Source organism: Vidua macroura, chromosome 3 (genome assembly GCF_024509145.1).
Source record: "Vidua macroura isolate BioBank_ID:100142 chromosome 3, ASM2450914v1, whole genome shotgun sequence".
In the NCBI taxonomy this organism is placed as follows: Eukaryota; Metazoa; Chordata; class Aves; order Passeriformes; family Viduidae; genus Vidua; species Vidua macroura.
This window is the reverse complement of record NC_071573.1, coordinates 64,251,912-64,272,566: the sequence shown is the minus strand read 5'-3', so window position 1 is coordinate 64,272,566 and position 20,655 is coordinate 64,251,912. Positions and strand designations below refer to the sequence as shown.

At 40.4% G+C, this 20,655-nt stretch overlaps 2 protein-coding genes and 1 long non-coding RNA gene across 14 annotated transcripts in view; all 3 read left to right on the top strand.

Moving 5' to 3' along the window:
- PKIB (cAMP-dependent protein kinase inhibitor beta) overlaps positions 1-4,841 on the top strand; it is a 53,076-nt gene extending 48,235 nt beyond the window's left edge. For all 12 annotated transcript variants that reach the window (XM_053973693.1, XM_053973692.1, XM_053973691.1 and 9 more), the window contains 2 exons: positions 87-261; positions 3,986-4,841. In XM_053973693.1, coding sequence (XP_053829668.1) covers positions 114-261; positions 3,986-4,071 — 234 coding nt within the window. In that variant the 5' untranslated portion in view covers positions 87-113 and the 3' untranslated portion in view covers positions 4,072-4,841. The remainder of the gene's footprint in view (positions 1-86; positions 262-3,985) is intronic.
- A 5,173-nt stretch (positions 4,842-10,014) lies between these two features.
- LOC128805176 (uncharacterized) lies at positions 10,015-12,964 on the top strand. The gene is made up of 2 exons (XR_008436313.1): positions 10,015-11,160; positions 11,671-12,964. It is a non-coding gene; the product is annotated as an uncharacterized LOC128805176 (long non-coding RNA).
- Positions 12,965-16,343: 3,379 nt separating this feature from the next.
- FABP7 (fatty acid binding protein 7) lies at positions 16,344-19,719 on the top strand. The gene is made up of 4 exons (XM_053973690.1): positions 16,344-16,510; positions 17,148-17,320; positions 17,939-18,040; positions 19,434-19,719. Exons 1-4 carry the CDS (start codon positions 16,438-16,440, stop codon positions 19,482-19,484), a joined length of 399 nt encoding a protein of 132 aa, XP_053829665.1. The 5' UTR covers positions 16,344-16,437; the 3' UTR covers positions 19,485-19,719.
- The last annotated feature ends 936 nt before the right edge of the window (positions 19,720-20,655 follow it).

Genomic DNA, 20,655 nt, shown 5'->3' with positions numbered 1-20,655 from the left:
ATGCCTCTGGCTATTGTACTATTGAGCAGGTGATTAGCATCCATCAGGCTACAGCTGTTTTCTTCTTCTGTTTGTTCCATATACAGATGTTGCTATGAGGAAAAGAGTCAGCAATGACTGATGTGGAGCCTGTGGTCACAGATTTTGCCTCATCAGGACGGTCAGGCCGCCGAAATGCCTTACCAGATATCCTGGGCTCCCCTGCTGGTGCTGGGACTTCAGACCTGCCACACAAACTGGCTGAGCTCTCTGTTTCAGAAGGTAATGGCTGGGCATTCAGAAAAGGACATTTATATGCAGTAGTCATTTGCTTTTTTTTTTTTTAAGACTTCCATCACGGTGCAGTTTTGATATCAATACTAATATTCCTTTTATCATTTAGAATTAAATTCAACCTTCCAAAGCAGTTATCACTTGTGCCTCCTGATAAGACAAGCTAATATTAACCCATATCCATCCACAGATCCAGTGTTAGCAGCTTAGGGAAAACAGCTCAGTGCTGAGAACTGAATTCCAGTTCCCTTAAGGGTGAGAAAACGCAGTTGTATGTCCAAACAACTTGGAAAACACATCAGCTATAAATTCCAGTGTACTACTGCACTGAGATAACTTTGCATAAGACAGCAGAGCTGTGGTCTTAGTAAAATGACAGCTCTCAGAATATACAGGCATATACATTAAGAGTAGTGTTCATAGTATTTTACTCCTGCTTAGTAGGTTTTCAAATTTGCTATCTGAGACCAGTGCCCTATTTTGCCATGTCCTTTAATTTGATAAGGTGCTCCACTGATCAAGCACAGCTTTAATCAACACCAGCTTTATGAGTTGTTTTTACTTTCAGAGTGACTTCAGGGGAATTTTCAGATTCAGAAAAATCTGACTACTAATGCTTAAGAAACAAAAAATATAGACTGGCCCTGAGCATGGTCTTCCCTACTTTTTTTAATCTGAATCAGAATTCTTTTCAGAAAGCTTTTTTCTTCTCATGCCCATCACTGTTGCTGTTGTGGTGCCACCACAACAGATGGTCCCACATCCTGGAGCAGTGATGGTGTGAGTGCAGCAAAGGGGAAGAAGGCAAGCCTGTGCTGAGGTGTGAATGGTCGGTCCATGAATCTGAACTGAAGTAGATCATTAAAGGGATTCCTAGTCTCCAGGGCTGCATAGTCTTATTTTACATTGCCCAGAGAAATTACAGGATAATAGGTGTACAGCCTCATAAAGCACCGTAAAGGCCAGGGGGAAGGATTTATTTGATCTCAAATTGTTATTATTTTGGTGATTTAATTTATAGTCGTGTGTTTGGGGTTCTGTAATGTAAACCCCACATGGGTCTATCAAAGGGCAGCTAAGCATGTAGAAAGAGCATTTCCTGGAAGAGTGAGAAGGGCAGAATGACCATATTCTGACCTGAACCAGGAGAAGCAAGGAAAATAAGAAAATAAAATAAGAATAAGAATCCAGAATGTATTCTGGAAGAAGGTATTATTTTGTCTTGAGGAGACATTTTTCCCTATGAATGTGAAAATTATGTCCCTACAAAACAAAGAGGAAAGAGTGAAAATCTTTTTATAAGAAAACTTATAGCATGGCATAAGGTAAATATCTAGCCCTCCAGATGACACAATAGTTCTCCTCTCCTGGTCTCCATCCAATTCATTAAGAAGAAGAAGAAATGAAACACTATGCTATGTTAGTTTTAGCAAAATGTACTGATGCTTTCTTAGACATACAGGACCAGCATTGCCAGGATTTTAAGAACAATTAAGAACATGGAATTGTCCTTGGCTTTTGTCATTGACATATAGCTGTGCCAGAGCATGTTGGAAGGCAGCACATTCTGTTATCAGCAGTTTACAGTAGCGATAATAAGAAGTAAGTACAGGATGCAGTTAGGTCCACTCTGACAGCTTGGGTGCTTTCTGGGGATGGGAATTCCACAAGTATCAGATCAGAATTTCAACTTCATTGTGTGGTAAGTTAAAGTTTTCATGAAACAGCAAGCAAACAAAGGAGGATTCATCAAAATGGAGAGACAGTTTTGAAGTTCAAATGCTGTGACAGGGAAACTGTGAAACATTAGGGGCTCTAACAGGCATCTCTTTTGCCTATTTCTGACTTTAACAATAAGTCATTAAAAAAGGAAAGTCATTTGCAGCTCAGCACAAAGAAATTAGATAAATGAGAGAAGTGGAGAAGATTGAACATGTGGCTATATAAAGTATGCCCTATTTTGTTGCTACTCTCAAATTCAGATTCAGTGAATATTATGGGAAATGGTGAAGACTCTCTCCATCTTGTTTCAAATTTAGCTAATGCTCATTGGATCATATATTTCCTCTTTCTAAAATGCCGTCAGCTACTGTCATAGTGAAAAGTCAGGAACAGGATGTGCTAATACTTGCTGGTTTAGAAGAGAAAAGAGACTTTGCTCTATTTTTTTTATGAATACACAAGGACTGTACCTGTATGATAAAAATGTCCATGTAATCTGCAAGCCACACGAAGCTGATGTTCTTGTGAGAAGAACAGGATATATTCTGACACCAGCTATTTATCTTGGAGCCTAGCTCTGAAATGCAGACTGTCTGTATCCTATCTGATCCTCCTCTGGTGGTATGCAAGTTTTGGAGTGCTGAGACTTTCCACGAGTGGTCTGGAACCACATTGAATAGTTGATTGGTGTCACTGATGATCCAAAGGTTGAAGAGGAGGCTGCAAGAAGTTTGAGATTAAGAAACTAATCTGGTCTTCCACATTTGGTAACCTGTGTTAGGGCACCATTCTGCTGATAACACTCAGCAGTTTAACTAGCACTTATTGCACACCTAAGTGCCACCGAGTATGAGATTAGATTTCCTCTAACAAACTGTTTTCCTCTACCTTGTCTGACTCCACTGATATTAGATGTCCAGCCTGCAAAGAAACAGCCAATAGAGGAGATTGCTCTGTCTCCCTTTCCACAACAGTGGTGTGCTACATAAGGCTGGAGAGTGTCAAGTAACTCAGTTCTTTATTGCTATAGAAGTCCAAAGCCTCTGAATCTCTGAGCAGACTTAAAACATCAAGCAGTTTCTGCTAAGGGCTCTAGCTGATGAATTGTGTACAGCATTATATATTTGCTGTGATATGTAGTAACCAAGATATATAATTCTTTTGGGTGTTTTTGATATTTTATAGGAAGTCAGAAAATGTACCCCTTAGATTATGACTGTGGAGGAGACGCAGTATGAAGTGGAGGACTGTACAGCCAGATGTGCTGAGCAGGCCTCTCCTTGTCCCCAAAAGCTATGGACTGCCATAGGTTTGGGTATGCTATTACCACTGGTGCTACCATGTGGGGCTTGAAGGTAATGTGAAAATTATTATTATGGTTTGCAAGGAAATCAAGGCAAGAGGAGTTTCTGCTTCTCAGTGAGTAAACTTGATCAAAAGAAACAGCATGGAACAGTACATATAATGACAGTACATATAATGACAAAGAGACACTGGGAAGCTTTTATTTATACCAGTCATGTAAACATTCTACTCTAATCTGTGGAAAAGTGAACTTCCAACTCAGAGTAACAAAAAATCCCCCATCTTGTGAAGACAGGGTAAATTCACATAGGTATTTCTAGTCAAAGAAGATCACACAGAACACTGGCATGTCCATAAACCATGCTCAAAGGAATGCAACATTTTAACTTGAAAAAAAATACTTACAGTAATACAAAGTTATTTCCAATCTATTTTTTACAGCCAAATGCACATTGATCAGCTTGTGCAAGAAGTGGGCAAATCAATACCAACAGGCAGCAGCTTTTAGAATATGCTTCTTAAAGTTCTTTATCTCTTGAGTTAATCTCTCTTTCTAAAGCACCCATGGTTGTGGTAGTAAAGAACCAGTCCAAACAGAGATGATGATTGAACCCAAATACTTGGTTGCATTAAAAAAGCTGCAAGAATGTGTGTGGCATAAATGTTTAATTCTGTCTCTGTTTAGATGCAGGAGCAGAGGGCGGAGAAGTGTCATCATCCAAAGCCTTGCTGGAAAGTCAAGAGGCGGAAGGAAAACGCAATGATTCCTAACACCTAAGGACTTCTGGGTTAATGAATCCCATCAACAGACTTCCCAGTTTCCCTGTGTCACCCTTCTGAAGTGTGGTAGCAACTTTAGCATCACAGACATGACTTTGCAACACTGTTGTAACTAGATGATTATGTGGATGGCATACAGTTCTTTCCACTGTCATCCTTCAAAAGCAATGTTCTACATATCCAAACAGGAAGAGAACTAAAGAATGTATCTCTTGTTTTCAGTTTTCTCTCTTGTTTTGGTTATAGTATTCATACTAACTAATCTTCTTTGACAGTTCTAATTAACATACCTACCAGGAACTAATCATTGTTTCAAAATAAAAATCCTGTTTCTTGATTTCTCAAACCAGCTTGTTTCTCTCTGACACAGAGGTGTGTTCACTCCCCGCAATGTGGTATTAAGTATATATTAGATTACAGACATTATCTGTAATTTTTCTCCTGAGATTTTTGTTCTCATTAGACATATGTAGATGGGTGTGAGAAAAAAAATTACATAAAATAAAATTTTCTCCTACTCCTGTAACCAGAAGGTTCTATAAACTACTTAAATATCAGTGTTAATTTTCAGACTCTTTTTACCTCTATTTGATTATGGCAGATCATCTCAGTTCTCCCACTCTTAGCAGTCTCACCACTTCAGCCATTCATTTTCATGCTGAATATTGTAGCTGTTCATGTGTATCTAAAGTAAACTAGGTATGTTTGTATATGATGAAAATTGTTTAATCTCACTGTAGAAATTAAATATCTATAATCTTTTCTGTCTTCAGTTGATTTCTTAATGTTTCTCCTGTAGGACAAAATTTAAAGCCCAGTAATACATATTTCTTTTATTTCATCTGGGTTTTGCTTTGTTGTTTGTGGACAGTGAAGATGTTTCAATCATTGTGATTTTTGCAAAGATTTTAGGCAAAGTTGTTTCTCTACTGAAAGGACTTGTTTTGTTTTGGAGATCATGCTCCTGAAAATGCTTGGCATTCACTCCATTGTTGGAGGAGACTTAAGATTCAGATACAGACATGAACCTTCACAATTCCTTGGGTAGCAGCCACTTATGTACATCATGAAAATGGCAGAAGCATCTCTGATGGGTACATCCCACATGTGACTGGTATTCCATCTATGAAATATTAGTGTAATCTAAACCTGGCAGAGAGCTTGTAAGAGCTCAAGAGAGCTTGTAAGACACAACTTTCATTCCTACTATGCATTTACTCATACGCTGGCTTTTGAGGACCATTCAATAAAGGATCCAGTTTAATTCAACTGAACTGACAATTAGTTCCCTCTTCTTAAATCTGTTTACATTTAACAACTGCAACATCTCAATTTTTTTTTAGATTTGGAAAGGTAAAATAACTTACTCCACTGAATCAAAACAGGTGGCTTAAGAAAGTCAGAGAGAGTACACTAGCTGACACTAGAGTACCAGAGCTGAAAACCACAGTGGAGAGGGACTAGGAGGTAACTGTATTTGTGGTACACACTCTTGTTCTGGGTTGTAGTCCCATTCTCCTATACTAGCCTCCCTTAGAGCATCACATTACCAAAAATGGTAAATTAGAAGAAGCTTTGGTGATCCCATCAAAATCAAGTATATGAGTATTACTGAAACATAAGTCCTTATATGCTTTGCTCTTCTGGGTCATGGCCTATATCAAATTCTGCACTTCTTTCACAGTTGCAGCACTGGATATATTTAGTTTCTTCTCTGATACAATACAGACACTGAAATTTGGTTTACAGGAATAGATACTTTAGGTACTTTGTTAGTCTAAGCTAGTTTGAAATTTTTTTCCTATTAAAACACCAATTATGAACCAGCTGAATTTAGCAAATTATTAATGTTCTAAATTCTATGTAAAAACCCCCCAATCTATAACTATATACATAAAAGGCATTAACTGCTCACAAATGTATAGTTTACAACTAGTCAAGAATTCTCAACACCCTGGGGAAATTATTGTAAGCACTCAGGTGATTACTTTGTACTTGAGCTATATGAACTGTCGTTGAGAATATGTTGTGTATAAAGAAGAATTTTTACAGCAAATTTGAAAAAATGCAGTAGTAAAAACTAAAATTTAAAATGCAATTTAATTAAAAGCAGGATGAACATTTTTTAAAGATTTGTAATATGTTATATGTGTATTATTTAACTGTAGATTAATCAAGTTGCAAACACAGAAATTCTTCTTTGCCATGTGCATGTACGGTTTGTGTCTAAATAAGTATTAGTCTAGATTGCGTGACAGATCCCTTTTCTAGTTAGTTGTAGCAATAAGACTATTAAGTTAGGCCTGGATTTTACCAAATTTCTCCAGTTACATGAGCCAAATGCATTTTTCTGACCAGTATAAACTGACTCACAAACTGACTGATGTGGGAGACATTGTACCATATAAGCTTTGGTCTTTGGAGCAGAGTTTATTAGTTGTGCATGATTCTTCATTCAGGTAGAAGGCAACTCACCCCTTTAGGCTGTCTGGAGGGCTTTCTGCCATGCTGTCCAGCACTCTGGGGCTTCAGCAGAGTTTCTGTCTTAAGCACAGCTGAAGTTGGGGAAGCTTTAGTTCATTTTCTTGTTGGTGTGCTGAAGACAGATAATAGTCCTACTAAACTTTGGCTGAGTCTGTAAAAAGCAAATGAAGTGCTTCTAAATATGTTTGTCACTGAGCCAGTTTATCCAGTTTCAACCATCATGCGGGCTGTACCACCCTCCCTTAGTTCAATTAATGGGTAATTGAGAACAGTGTATTATTTTGGTTCACATGGCCACAATGTTATGGCCCTGAATCAACTGGGTATTTTAAAACATGCTTAACTTTAAATGCAGACGGGTTTCACAGCAGTCAATAGAACTACTTAGGTGCCTAAAATTAGGTACATACTTAATTACCTTGATAAATGACAGCAGCAAACTTCTATTAAGGCTAATCTGGTATTATAATGCATTAATCCAAATTTCCCTTCCAGCAAGTTTGGTACAGGTAATAGCATCTTTTTCATCATCTTACAGCACTATCCTACGCTTTCATAAAGCAAAGAATTTCATTTTAGTACCAAGCAAAAAAGGTAACTTTGTTGTCTCCATATTTTAGAACATAACAAAGCAATTATCCATTCTTATCTATTCAGCATGCTAAAAAAAAAAAAAAGGCAGGAAGTACCCTTGTAATTTCATTGTGCATATATAAAACAATTTAGGTATTTTGAATATATAGAAAAATTGCCTTGATGTTTTCCAGATGTCATTAAGAAATTATAACTGCACTTGGTTACTTAAAAATTACAAGAGAACTGTGGCTATAAGAGGCTTAAACTGCACTTTACCACTACTACCATTTTACTTGCCACCATTAGTAGGCTAAATATCCTTTATGTATCATGCACATAAAGAGGAATACCTCAAGATTTAGCAAATTAATATTAGTTCATATTCCTCTCTTCTGTCTGCTAGTGCTCTGTATGTGATAAAGTCCATGAAACAGAATTGAACAAAGACTTCTCCATTAATTTCTCCATGTGTGTTCAGTGAGCATAAGACCCAGCTGGTGATGAGTGTGGGTTCCCTCAGGTCCAGACAGCTCAGACCAGTGGGGCTGAGCTGGGTGCCACCGGGGTTCCAGGGCACTTGCTCTGAAGTAGAAATAGCAAAGGCTTAAGCTGTCCTGCCATCTAGTGGGATCCTGAGCCTGCCAGGTAGCTGTGCAAGGCAGTGCGGGGAGACAAGTTTAAGAGACCTCAAACCCAGCTGCAAACGGGTGAGAGGCAGAATGTCTCTAGCTCAGCCAACACATTCACTTCAGGAGTTTTGCTAGGGGCCCAGAACCTTGGTGCCTCTGTATACAGAAATCCGTGTTATTGCAAGCCGGAGGCATCTTGTGTTTCAACCCATAAACTCTTACTCTAAAATAGGTGTCTAAGTCTGTCTTGCAGCCTACCTTGCTTTAGCTGCCCACTCTGCAATTTGGGCTTGGGTGCAAATCCCAAACCACAGATGACTGGTTTGACCTTTTTTAGGGATAATTATGTTTAATTTTCTTAACTTTCACTAGTAATTAGCAATGATTACTGAGAGCACTTCCTTTACTGTCTTGGTTTATTTCCCTCTTCAGTCCAGTGGGGACCATCCCAATGGATGTAAGCAAGAGGAAGCCTGAAGGCCACCACTTCATCTTGGCATGTGCCATATCCCGATGACAGATCTCTGGATTTTAGTGCAAGACTTACATTTGATGAATAGTGTTGTGGGGTTTTTTGGTTGCTGTTTGTGTGGTGTTTGTTTGTTTGTTTGTTTGTTGAAGGGACAGGGGTTGCCTGTGTGCTGTGGGCTTTTCTGCATTAAACATATTTATAATAATTGCTTGCAATGTAAGGGCCCTGATGTGAGGATTTGGACAATCCCTACCAGTGTGTTATTCCTGGGGCTCTGCTGTGCAAGGATTGGTGCTGCTAGTCAAGTGCTTATCATACAATGTATGGAAAAACTAATCTGTGAGAGACTGGCTTGACCCTACTGTGTAGGGATTTCTGTGCTTTTATTTCCAGACTCCTCGGGCATGTTTGTCAATGATACATCAGCAGTGTAAATATAAAAAGAAGGAGCATGTGAACTGCTGCTAATGCCCAGCAGTATTCCAAAGCCAGTTTTCCAATAACGCACCCAGTTTCCTAAGGGAGCAGAGGCATTCCCGAGGGATGGGCTCTGCTGCCGTCAGGCGGCACCTCCCGCCCGACGGGCACAAGATGGCGCCCGAGCCCGCGCCAGCCACACAGTCGGGCCCTCGCCTTCCTCACAGGCTCGCCCCTGTCCGTCCCCCGGCTCTCCGGGCACGGCGCAGTTCGGGTCTCCTTCAGGACCTGATTCTCCTGATCGCTGCCATGAGGAAGAGCGGCGGCCGCGGCAGCGCCGCGGGACGGAGGACGTGGCTCCCCACGGGCGCCGGGCGCTGGCGGCAGAGGGCGCCCTTGGCCTGGCGCCCTCGCTGCAGCGGCTGCTCGTTGCCGCACGGGCCCTGGGCGCCGCAACTCCCGCGGCTTCCCAAGCAGGAGGAAGGGGAGCCAACAATCCAATCCTCCCCTTCCTTCCCTCTTCATTTGTCGTCTCACTCCGTTCAAAGCTTACATCCATTTATATCCATCTACTCCTTTCCTGTCTTCAGTGCTCAGCCCTTGCTTCACTCACACCTCAAGCCCAACATCCACTGTTAGTGCTTTCAACACTCAATACAAGAAATGAATCTCTTTAATTACCTCTGTATTTGCTAAAATAAGATGGTAGAAAGACAACTCGTTGTTCCTCTCAGCAAGTACTGGATAAATTTTACTTTATCAGACAGACTCATGAGAGACCTTGGGCCAGGCCCAGAACAGCCCTTTTCTGTAACACAGAGACAGGGAAAGCTTCTGTGGAAAACAAATAACATGTCGTTATGCAAGTAGAGGTGCTGTTGCAATCTAAAAAAGTGCTGAAATAAGTTTCTTCCGGGCATCTTCTTTCAGACAACCTTTGAACTTTGCATCCTTTTTTTTTTTTTTTTTTTTTTTTTTTTGACATTGGCTGTTGTTATTCAAACCTTCTAGGTAGATTTATAAAGGATGAAATTAAATGCTGGAATGTAAGAACGAGTATATTTAAGGGAGGGAAGACAAAGGGCAATGAGGTGGAGTTAAAGGCATGACAGTTGCACCATGTTTCTTTTCTATCGCCCTTCTTTTATCAGAACATTGGAACCAGTCATGGTGCGAGGAAGTCAGCCGGGTCCTGCACCCTCCACTGGCTCTGGACTCTGGATGTTTTGAGCTCTGGGTGCAAGGCTGATCAGTCACTCAAGAAAATTTCAAAGGTCTGTAGGAAGATGCTATTAGAGGCCTTGTTTAAATATTACAAGATTAGTTAATGATTTTGACCATAGAGGGTCTAGTTTATGTTTACTGTTGCCACACTGAGGGGGAAACCTTTCAAAACATGTACACATGAATCTAGGAAATTAAAGCAATAGTGGCAGTATCTATACCTCTTCATTGGCACTTAGTGCAGTACAGTCCATAAAGTGAGTCCCGTGATTATCCAGGCAGGGACTACATGCCTGTTTTCATTTCTGTGTATATCTGTACTTTTTCCCATAATAGACTCTGGATTTGGCAAAGTACGAACCCACACTTAGTAAGTGGGATGTGTTTTTAAGTTTCCTGGTATAGACCAGCATTGTCTATTGTGACCAACTCATGTGATTTCTTGCATAATCCAGGATATAGAACTTCTCTGAATTACTTCCTGCATCATGTCCAATAGCTGTGGTTGTTAGCATAGTTTACAATTTACAGAGCTGAAAAGTCTTGTAAGGCAGTTTGAAAGCTGGCCAAAAGCTTAAGTCTCCTCACAGCTAATATGTATTTTATTTTTAATATAAACTTCTGTAGTTTTAACTTTCAGTGACTGGAGTTTTGTGTACCAGAGAATCACTGAAGAGATCACTGTTTCTCTGTAATTGTCTCCAAACATCCACTATGACCAAAATTTTCCCCAAGCTTGTCTTGGTACTTATTTAAAACTAGTTATGAGCTATCTTAACCTTGCAATGCTTCAAGTTGCTTTAAAATTTTGTGCTCCAGGAAGTTTATGTATTTAGACTCATGAAAACTCAGAAATGAGTCAGTGCTTGGTCACAAACCAATATGTAAAGCAGGGATATGGTTGCACTCTTGAATGAATCAAGTTAGGTATGTAATTCCAGCTAGGTAACCCAGCATGAGGTTTCATTTCAAATGCCTGATCTGTGTCAGGCATTTGTTCATCCATGACAAGCCCATAAATTGATAACCTAATTAAATTATTTATCAAGACTGTGGAATTGATATATTTCTCCGGATGCACTAACACTGCTCTTTAGAACTTCTCAGGAAACAGCTTGCTCTGAGTGAGAGATTCCGATTTAGAGGACACAAACACAGAGGAGTGTGGCTCCAGCTGCATCTGGGAGATCATAATCTGGCTGTAAAAGGCTGTGCCTGTGTCTTGTCAGTCCCTAGCTCAGTGGAACAGAGGAGAACCTTAGGAATATCCAAATGCAGGTAATTGATGAGCTGAGTTTTAACTTTGCATCTGTTTTACAAATTCAGTAGTTGTTTTCTTAAATTCTTGAATTCTTGAAACTCGGTCAAGTAAACTTGATTTTATTTCTTGCCTAAATCTCAGCTGGTACTGAGAGTGATTTCAGTATATTGTAGAAAATTGACAATATGAATATTGTAGAAAATTGTATGAATATTGTAGAAAATGGACAAACTGAATAAGGTACATTAAGCCATTTCGAAAATTTCTTAAATTCAGCCCTGCAGATTGCAGTTATTTCTTGTTTTGCTGAAAGGATTTACCTTGGAATTTATTAGCTTGAGATTTGTTATACTAAACTCCAAATAGTCATGCTTATTTATGTATTTTATAGCCTCCATAGCATATTCTAGGACTACAGAAGGAGAACATGATATTTATGATGTATGACAACTTAAACTTGTACCTTTAACACTGTAAAATTTGTATTGATGATGATAAAAATCATTCCCTCCTTTGCTATCATACAGAGTCCTTGGACCTTAACACAGAGGGTCTTTCTGCTCCATTAATATTCTCACTAGTCTGTCCTGAACACCAAGTCTACACATCTCTCAGAATCAGCTGCAACAGGTCAAATGCAAGTCATCGAATGTCCTTAAACCTATGTGCTATTTTTCCATTTCTTCTAATAAGAATTATTTTAATTTAGTATGTTCATAGTATTCACATGCCTTCTAAATTTCTCTGAATTATTATTACCCCTGAAATAGTCAGGTTGCTTATTTATACAACTTTGTTTCTTGCTTCCTTACATATAGCCATGCTGAAATTGTAAGTCTGGAAAGCTGATTTCTTGTATTGATTTTTTACAGTAACTAGACAGCTATTGTAAGTGGCACACAGTATCAGGTGTTTCTGTTACAGTTTAAAGGTTTTAAAATAGTTTTTCTATTCTTAAAGGTAAAACAAGCAAAGATAAATATTAAAATAACAACGGCCTAGTGGCACAAAATTAAAGTAACTTCATCTTCAATAAATTGAACTGGGAGCCAGAAGGGTGGCTGGCTTTAATGTAGGCTAATTCTTTGAGGAGAATGTCTGACTTGAGTCATCTAAATGTAAGTGACATTTAGATATGAGATAACAACCTCCCAAATGCCTTTCAGAAGCAGAGAACACCCTGAAGATATTTCATAGCATTTGCTTACTTTAAATCATTGTCAACCAGCAGTCCTCCTAGCTTAAACCAATTCAAATACATGTCTAATAGTTCATAATGAGCTGTTAGTGGGTAGTTACTTTCCAGGACTCTCCTTAACTGATGTCACACCAATTTGTAACAGGAGAGTCTACAAGAATGAAATGCATGATCACAGACCACTTCATTTTCATCAATTAGCAACCAACACCAGAATTAGACCTTAACATGACTTGTGTCTAACGTTAGCCTGTCCTGGCATTATTTTGCTTGAGCTTTACAGTGGCAGGAAACCTGCTGAACATGTTCCTAAGTTTTGCTCAAGATATGTCATGCTCTTAGAAAGGATATGGTATAAGCATGTCTTTCCTGCTCCTGCCCGCATTACCTTGCACCTCGCCTATCATCTGGTCCAATGCTCCAGCAAAGCCCTTCCCATGGCATTTATACAGCACAAAACTGGATTCATACATTTGTACCTGGGGCCATTCTGTGACCACTTGCTTGTGCAGCTGTATAATTGGGTGTCTTCACCATGAGGCATTCATCTCTTTTTGAACCTGGGATTTCTAACGAGTGATCTGTTGATAGAGTAAATAAACCTAGGTATTTTCTGTGACTCACCAACAGCACTGAGATGGTTCCTTTTTATTAGGGGATCAGCAAATCTCTCAGACAGCTAGAGGACATATATGATAATTTTAGTTAAGAACATTCTACTGCCCTGTTTGACGTTAGGTTTTTCTGCAGCACCAAAACCAAAATCACACTCAGCCCTGAAGTAACATCATCCTGTCTGACACAATAGCTACTAAACTTTGTTCATTCCTTTATTACACTGAGATCAAAGCTGCACAGAGATTCACAGCAGGATTTCAAACATGCTTAAAATTTGCTGGGAATACCCTAGCATGCTGTCCATAAATAGAGGAAATTTTTTTAGCTGCACATTATTTTTGGTTTCTGTAATTCAAAAGTAGCTCCCTATATGTTTCATAATACTAAGAGTTTAAAGAAATGCCTAGGTGAGCTAGGACCCTGAATCTTGTTGGGTTTCAATGGAATTAAATTCCTAAAAGGCTTCTGAATACCTACATCTGCTTTTGTACCAGGGGATTTAGGCCCTGGTATCACTGCTGCCCTTTGTTGCACATATGGGTACAAGATGTTCTGCAGTTCCTGGACCTTCATTGCCAGAAATGTTTGAATAATGCAATCATCACTACATTATCTGAAGGTCTTATAACACAGTATCCCCTTAACATAGTGTTCCTGGCTATTGTACTACAAAGATGGTGAAAAGACAGAGATTAACTGAACTGGTGTAGCAAGAGAGCCCTGCCTGCATTATATCCAGAGAGGGACAGAGAAGAAGGACAGATAAACCTGACTTCAAATATTAGCTGCACCAATTTCCCTAGACACTAAGCCTTTAGTGACTGGCTGTTGTGGTTAGATGCTCAGCAGTTCCTGACATAGATTATGAGGAATCCACACATGACAGAACCTCATGGTCAAACTTTTCTACTACAGCAGCCTGGTGACCATCCTGTGGTGCTCCCTTCCTCCCCATACCCCTCACACCCTTTTTTTTTTTTTTTTTTTTTTTTTTCTGGAGAAGTAACTTTTTTTCTTTTGAGTACAGAATGAAGGCTAAATGAGGATGACAGCCTCATTCTCTGAATGTCTGAGAGCATGTGAAGCAGGGATATAATGTGGAGAAAAGTAGCCAAAAGCAGGTTGTCTGTCCTGTATTTGAAGGCTGAATGCTAGAGCAGTCTCACCAGATGGCCTTTGGAAGTAAGGATTACTCATTACACAGGGTATCTTGCTGCAGAATTTTCATCTTTTAAGCAGACCTTGTACAGGGAATGCAAATATGCCTATTTACACTGCTCAGGTGGTGTAAAGGGTTTAGTGTAAAGGATAATGAGTCCCTGGCTGTTCTGAACCTTCAGAGATACTATTTGTGACAGGAGTACACAGTCTGATAAAACCGTCCAAGTGCTGACAGCACAAAAGAAACTCCAAGCTTGTATCTTGTGCAGCAACCTAAAATGCACAACCTGAAACACCAGGTCAGTGTATTTCATACTGTGATCTCTGTTTCAGCCATAGCAAAGCATTTCTGTTGCTCAAGATGACTTGTTCTAGTTTTTGATTTTAGCATAACTCTTGTATTAGGCTCCACAATCAAACACAGGGCATAAGATGCTATGGAAAACATTTTGAACTGTGGCTTGTCACCCCACAAAGGAGTCAATAATGTAACATTTCCTACTGCTGATTTACACTGGTCCCAAATCATCACTAACGCAGACAGGTGGGATCTCACCATCATAAAACACATGTGAGGACTTTGGCAACCTATCCACTTAAGAACGAATGTGAACATTTTAACAGACCCTGTTTTATGTTTGAAGCATGGTGCAAAGTGTTACAGAATGTATTTTTCTTATGAAATTTTTATGTGCTTCCTTCCCCTTAAGAGCAGGTCATCACACTAAGTACTTGTCTTTTTAAATACATTGAGAAATCCTAGCAGAAAAGAGCTGTCCCATCAGTGTAGGTACGACTGCTCAAATTATGAAGGACCCTGAAGAGGCTGCCTCCCAAAGGCCAGGCTGCAGCACTGGCTGGGAGAAGGTGCAAGGCAGAGGTGTCCTTGAGGAGTCTAGCTACCAGGGGTGGTACTGAATAATTTTTAGGAGTTTTATATCACAAAGTTCATGAGGTTGGTTGTATATGAGCCCTAGTAAGCAAAGACAGCACGAGCTCTCCCAGGTTCTGGGCACACATTTGCACCAGAATAATAAACAGGGGCTCCAGGACTACTGCATCAAAATCTGTATGAGCAGATAACTTTTTCTTGTCAGTACTGGGAGAGGAGACACTGCCAGTTCATGAGGATATTGCTAAAATAATTTAGAATTTAATATCACAGAGTCATAGAATGATTTGGGTTGGAAGGGATCATCCAATTCCAAGCCCCCTGCCATGGTCAGGGACCATTCCACTAGTCCAGGCTGCTCAATGCCCCATCCAACCTAGCATGCTTAAATTAAAATCCCACCAGAAACATCATTTGCCCTACACCCAAAGAATATGCCATACTACAAGAGCCTGAAAGAAATGCAAGTGATGGTTAAAAAAATTAGAAAAGTGTTCCTAGTTGTTTCTATTTTGTATGGCTGAACAAGGTGGAAAATTGTTGAGGTTTTGTTCCTAAATCACATAAATTCTCAGTCCCTGAGTTTTGTTGCAAGGGCTGAAGTACTCTATTCACTATTCTGGAATCCATCCAAGCCATAGGTCAGGAAAAGCTGACACTGGGATATCTCACAGAGACAAGCTGCTTTCTGAAAGGCACTCAAAACAAGATGACCACCTAATGCCTTCAACAAATTGCAGAGAACAGCTAGAAGGAAGACATTCCCTCTCTTGCAGAAATAAAAAAAAAAAAAAAAAAAAAAAAAAAAAAAGAAAAAGAGTTTTAAGCTCTTTTCCTTTTTCTTCATTCTTAATCTCCAAATGATGACAGTTGTGGAGCCAAGATGTGTTTCGAGTCAGGAACAGCAAATACCAAGTTCAGACAGCATCCATACAGATGCCATGGTGGGTAAAGGGATCTGCACTTGGCCAGCACCGAAACGACCTTGAAAATACTCATGGGAAAACTTTTGGAGCTGGTGTTTTGCAGTAGCGTTATGATCCTATGTTTTCACTCAGTAGCCTTTCACGTTGGGTGCCCCACTTGTCGTTTAGCCCGTGCGTTCCTCTAAAAGGGAGGCGGGAGGACGGGGGTGTCCCTGGGGCGGCTCAGGCGAGGAGTGGTGCGGCGGGCAGAGGCAGCCCCTCTCCCTGCCCCCTCTACGTCCTGCTGCGTGCCCGACCGGGCACCCCGCGCCCCCTCCCCGGCGGCGGGAGCGCCCTCCCCCACCGGTTCGGGCGTCTCCGCGGCGGCCGTCGGGGGCGGACCGCGGCCGCTCCCGCCTCCGGCCCCCCGCCGGGCGCCGGCTTTAAATGCGGGGCGGTGGGGCGGCACTGGCGCTCCTGCTATCCCCGGCACCGCGCTTGGAACACGTAGCCGGCCGCCATGGTCGAGGCTTTCTGCGCCACCTGGAAGTTGGTAGACAGCCACAACTTCGACGAGTATATGAAGGCACTGGGTAGGTACGGCCGGGTGGCGGCACCTTAGAAAGCCTTGGAATTTTTCACCATCTGGAAAAAAAAATTTTTTGAAAAGGCTCCCCGCCATTGCCAGAGGTGTAGATGAGACATTGGCAGCAGTGGTGGTGATGGAGGGGGTGATTTTGGCGGCTGTGCTTCTATCCATAGATCTAATTCGATGCGAGTCGTTCACCTCGGGGGGGGGGGGGGGGGCTGGCAGATATGTTTGTGTGGGAGAGGCTCCGGGAAATGCCCCCGGGCTAAGGGAAGCGTGTGAAAGACGAGCACGTGCTGCCTGCGGGTAAGTGAAACAACCAAGCAAAAAAGAAAGTATTATGTTGGAGTGATAAGGAATTGAAACTCTGAGCAGCGGAAGCGATCGCGGCCGTGCGTGTGACCGCGGACGGAGAGCGGTGCTGCCGTGCTCGGCGGTGAGGGAGGGCGCGAGGCTACAGCTGGGCGGACAATAGCGGTGGATACTCTCGGTACAAGGGCACGAGAGAAATAGAAAGCAGCGTTTCACAGGGATAGCTTACAGCTGTAGAGCGAGGTGAAAGATATATACTTCGATATGTGGAAAAAAAAAGTCAAAATTCCGAAGTTTTATGTGTTTCTCTTTTCCCTTGAATGGTCTAGGAGTGGGGTTTGCAACACGGCAGGTGGGGAATGTGACTAAACCCACTGTGATTATCAGCAGCGAGGGGGACAAAGTAGTGATCAGAACTCAAAGCACTTTCAAAAACACAGAAATCAGCTTCAAACTTGGAGAGGAATTTGATGAAACTACTCCCGATGACAGAAACTGCAAAGTAAGTGAACTCTGGGGCTGCAGTCGCCTTTCTCTTCTTGCCTCCCCAGTCCCTCAGGCTCTGCCATTGGTAGGGTCAAAACAAAAAAAATGTAACTTCTGCTGCTACTAGTTACACCACAGCAAGGGACAGGAAAAAAAGGCAATACTGAGTCTTGTTTGCCCTGCTTGCTTACACCATGACTTTTCTGAATGTATCATGTTGCCAGCTCTCTGTTTTCCAGTCTCAATTGTGGTAGTTGCCCATTTTTCTCACAAGCCAAACATCATTGGCGTAACTTTCCCCAGTCAAAATAGTCAGATGCCTCTTTTCCTGCACTTTTGGGGACTTAACATCAAATATTATTCCAAGGCACATCTGAAGCAGGTTCTTGTGAGACTGGAACTCAAAGGAAACAACTTTTTCATCCTTTGACACAAACAAGAATTGTGTGGATTTCATGCTTAAAACAAAGATGATTCATAGCCTTGGCTTTAAACTGGCTAGGACTCTTTATCATTCTAGATTCACATCCATCTATTGAAGAGAATTCAATAGAACAGTGCATGCTGAATGTGTGAGCAGAATCCCAAGTACCTTAAATAAAGGCATGTCTTTGTGTTTCTGGGTATCTTGCAGTCAGTTGTGACCCTGGATGGAGAGAAGCTAGTGCATGTACAGAAATGGGACGGCAAAGAGACAAATTTTGTGAGAGAAATAAAGGATGGCAAAATGGTAATGGTAAGTATAGAGCACACTGAGCATTTGCATGCACCGCAAACACTCCCAACTCGCCCTTATCTCAAGTTTTCTGAACACTGTGACTTAGACATAAATCCTTAAACTAGTGGGTGGGGAAAACTAGCAGAGATTTATAAAATATTTATTTTGGTTTGGTTTGTGTTTTGTCTTACAAACAATTAAAAATTGCTAGTGACTTTAGGCAGGCCAGCGTGTGTATTTCCAGAGTATATATGTTCTTTCTAGACTTTGTAAAAACCCAAGAAAAAAGTCCTGGTGAGCTTGTAATCATACAAAATTCTTGATTATATAGGAAATTATCTGTTGCCAGCGGTAATTTAGACTTCTTTAAAAACTTGTTTTATGTATACATACATAAATAGTATTTACTTACACAGAACAAGTAGTTTCCTGTGAAAATAAAATTACAACATTGTAAGAGCTAATAGCATTTTCATATTTGATAGTAAAGGGTTTAGTCCTCCTAGCTTGTTAAAAACTATGATAAACTGCAGTTGTGTGGAGAAAAGTCTAAATTCACCTGCTTTTCCTGACTTCTTAGAAACAAGACTATAGGGTGAATAAATATTGTAAGTTACTATAGCTAATGTCTGGGATAGCACTTTTCATGGCATAGATTAGTATAGCTGAAGACATCTCTATCAGACCTGGTTGTTGGAGAAGACCCATTATATTGTTTCCTAATTACTTCAGAGACTATCTGTGTGGATGAAGACTTGCAAAATAATACAAACTTTAAAGCGTACTGAAACATAGCATGGCAAGTGTTTCAAGGCAAAACACATGCTTTTATTTTTGAAGCAGTTATGCACAAATCACACAAATACATAAAATGTGTTGTCCGTTGGAATTTGATAAAATGAGGTGCCCTGTTCTACTTCAGGAAATACCTCCAGAACACAACTGCAGTGACTTAGAGTATTTGGTAGTCCTAGCTACACAGGGGACAGAATGTGTTGGTCTAAGACAATGTTCTCCTAGAGTTTGTATTTATGCATAGGAGCATAGGGGCCTTGGAATTTTAAATTGCACATCTTAGTGGGATAAGCTTTGGGAAAATAAGTGTTAAGTCTGTATTAAAACAATGCTATCTTTAAAAAAATAAACAGTAAGTTATATTTCAACATCTGCCTCGTAAATGTGCATTATGTGTTTCTTGGGTGTGAAAGCAGCAAGGAGAAAGTATAATTTCTTATGGGAACCACAGCTAAGGCTTGGCTTCTTGTTTGTTTAAAATGTCAATCTAGATTTGTTTTTCTATAAATTACATAATGTAAACCAACCTTGATCTAGCATGGATTTCATAATGTGTTAAACCATTACAGAAAATGGTCCAGCCTCTAACATGTCTGTCTTTTCCTTGGACTTGCAGACTCTCACCTTTGGTGATGTGGTTGCTGTTCGCCACTATGAGAAAGCATAGAGTATACCTGACTTCTGTCCAGATGTTACTTCAGCTGGATGGATTAATGTCCTGTCCATGATTGATCGTAGCTAAAATGCACATTTCTGGCATGAAAGATTAATAAAGACCTTTTTTTTTTTGGTGGGGGGGGGGGGATGTTTTTTTTTACAAAGAGAAGTCATGCCATCAAATTGGCATGCTTGTGCTGTATAGTGAAACAGGTTAAACTTGGCATTAAATTTCTGAAACACTTGCCTCTTTTTTTTTTTTTTTTTTTTTTTACAGTAAATGGAAAATATTTGAGTTGTTTTGGAATGTAGATAAAGCAAATGAAAATGTTTTTTAAACCTGTGCTCCTTTTGTGTTTAATCAGCTAATATTCTGGTGTCCCGAAGGGAGGTGTTCAAAGTTTCTTTTTCTGCGCTAAAGGCTAAAAAAGCACGTGATACACAATGATGCAGCAGCCTTTCTATGCAGTGTAGAGCACTTGAGGAAATTAAAAATTTACTTTGGTGGCTTTTTGCTGGAGAAATCTAAACTTAACTGTATTTATGTAGACAGAGAATTGAGATGTTGACATAAGTTTCAGCTCTTCTCTTCACTGGGAACTTGTTACTAAGTGCAGGTTAAGGTCAGTAGATTGACAGATGATACTCCAGAATTTGTAGAGTTTTGATTTTAATAGTTTTGATAGGTTGGGGTTTTGTTTTTTTGGGGTTTTTTTTGCTAATATGCAAATATGGAAGTCTTTCACAGGGTGGGAGGAAAGGGTCAACTCCCTTACATCAGTCTCCACAGGAATGGGAGGAAAACAGTACAACACGAACCTATTGTACTTCCCTCTTAGAGCTGTTGTTTCATAGCTAATATGTACAAGAGACAACAATTTGCACTGTGAGCAATTTAAAATAAAGTGCTTCTAAAATGAGAAATTAAAACCTTATGCCTGAACACTATATCCCTAAAAGGCCAGAGTGTGAAAAACTGCCTTATGCTTAGAAAAACTGAAACAGATTTTTGGCACAATGGAGGAGATTGTTTGGAGGGTCCATGTTTTCTACCCACTGATTCAGAGAACCACATAGAGGTGTAGCTACCTACAGCCTTGTAAACAAAGGCAAAGCTGAACTGTGGATGTAGCTGGTGATTGCTCTGTGAGTGGTGTGTATGGCTGCAGCCAGAGGTGCAG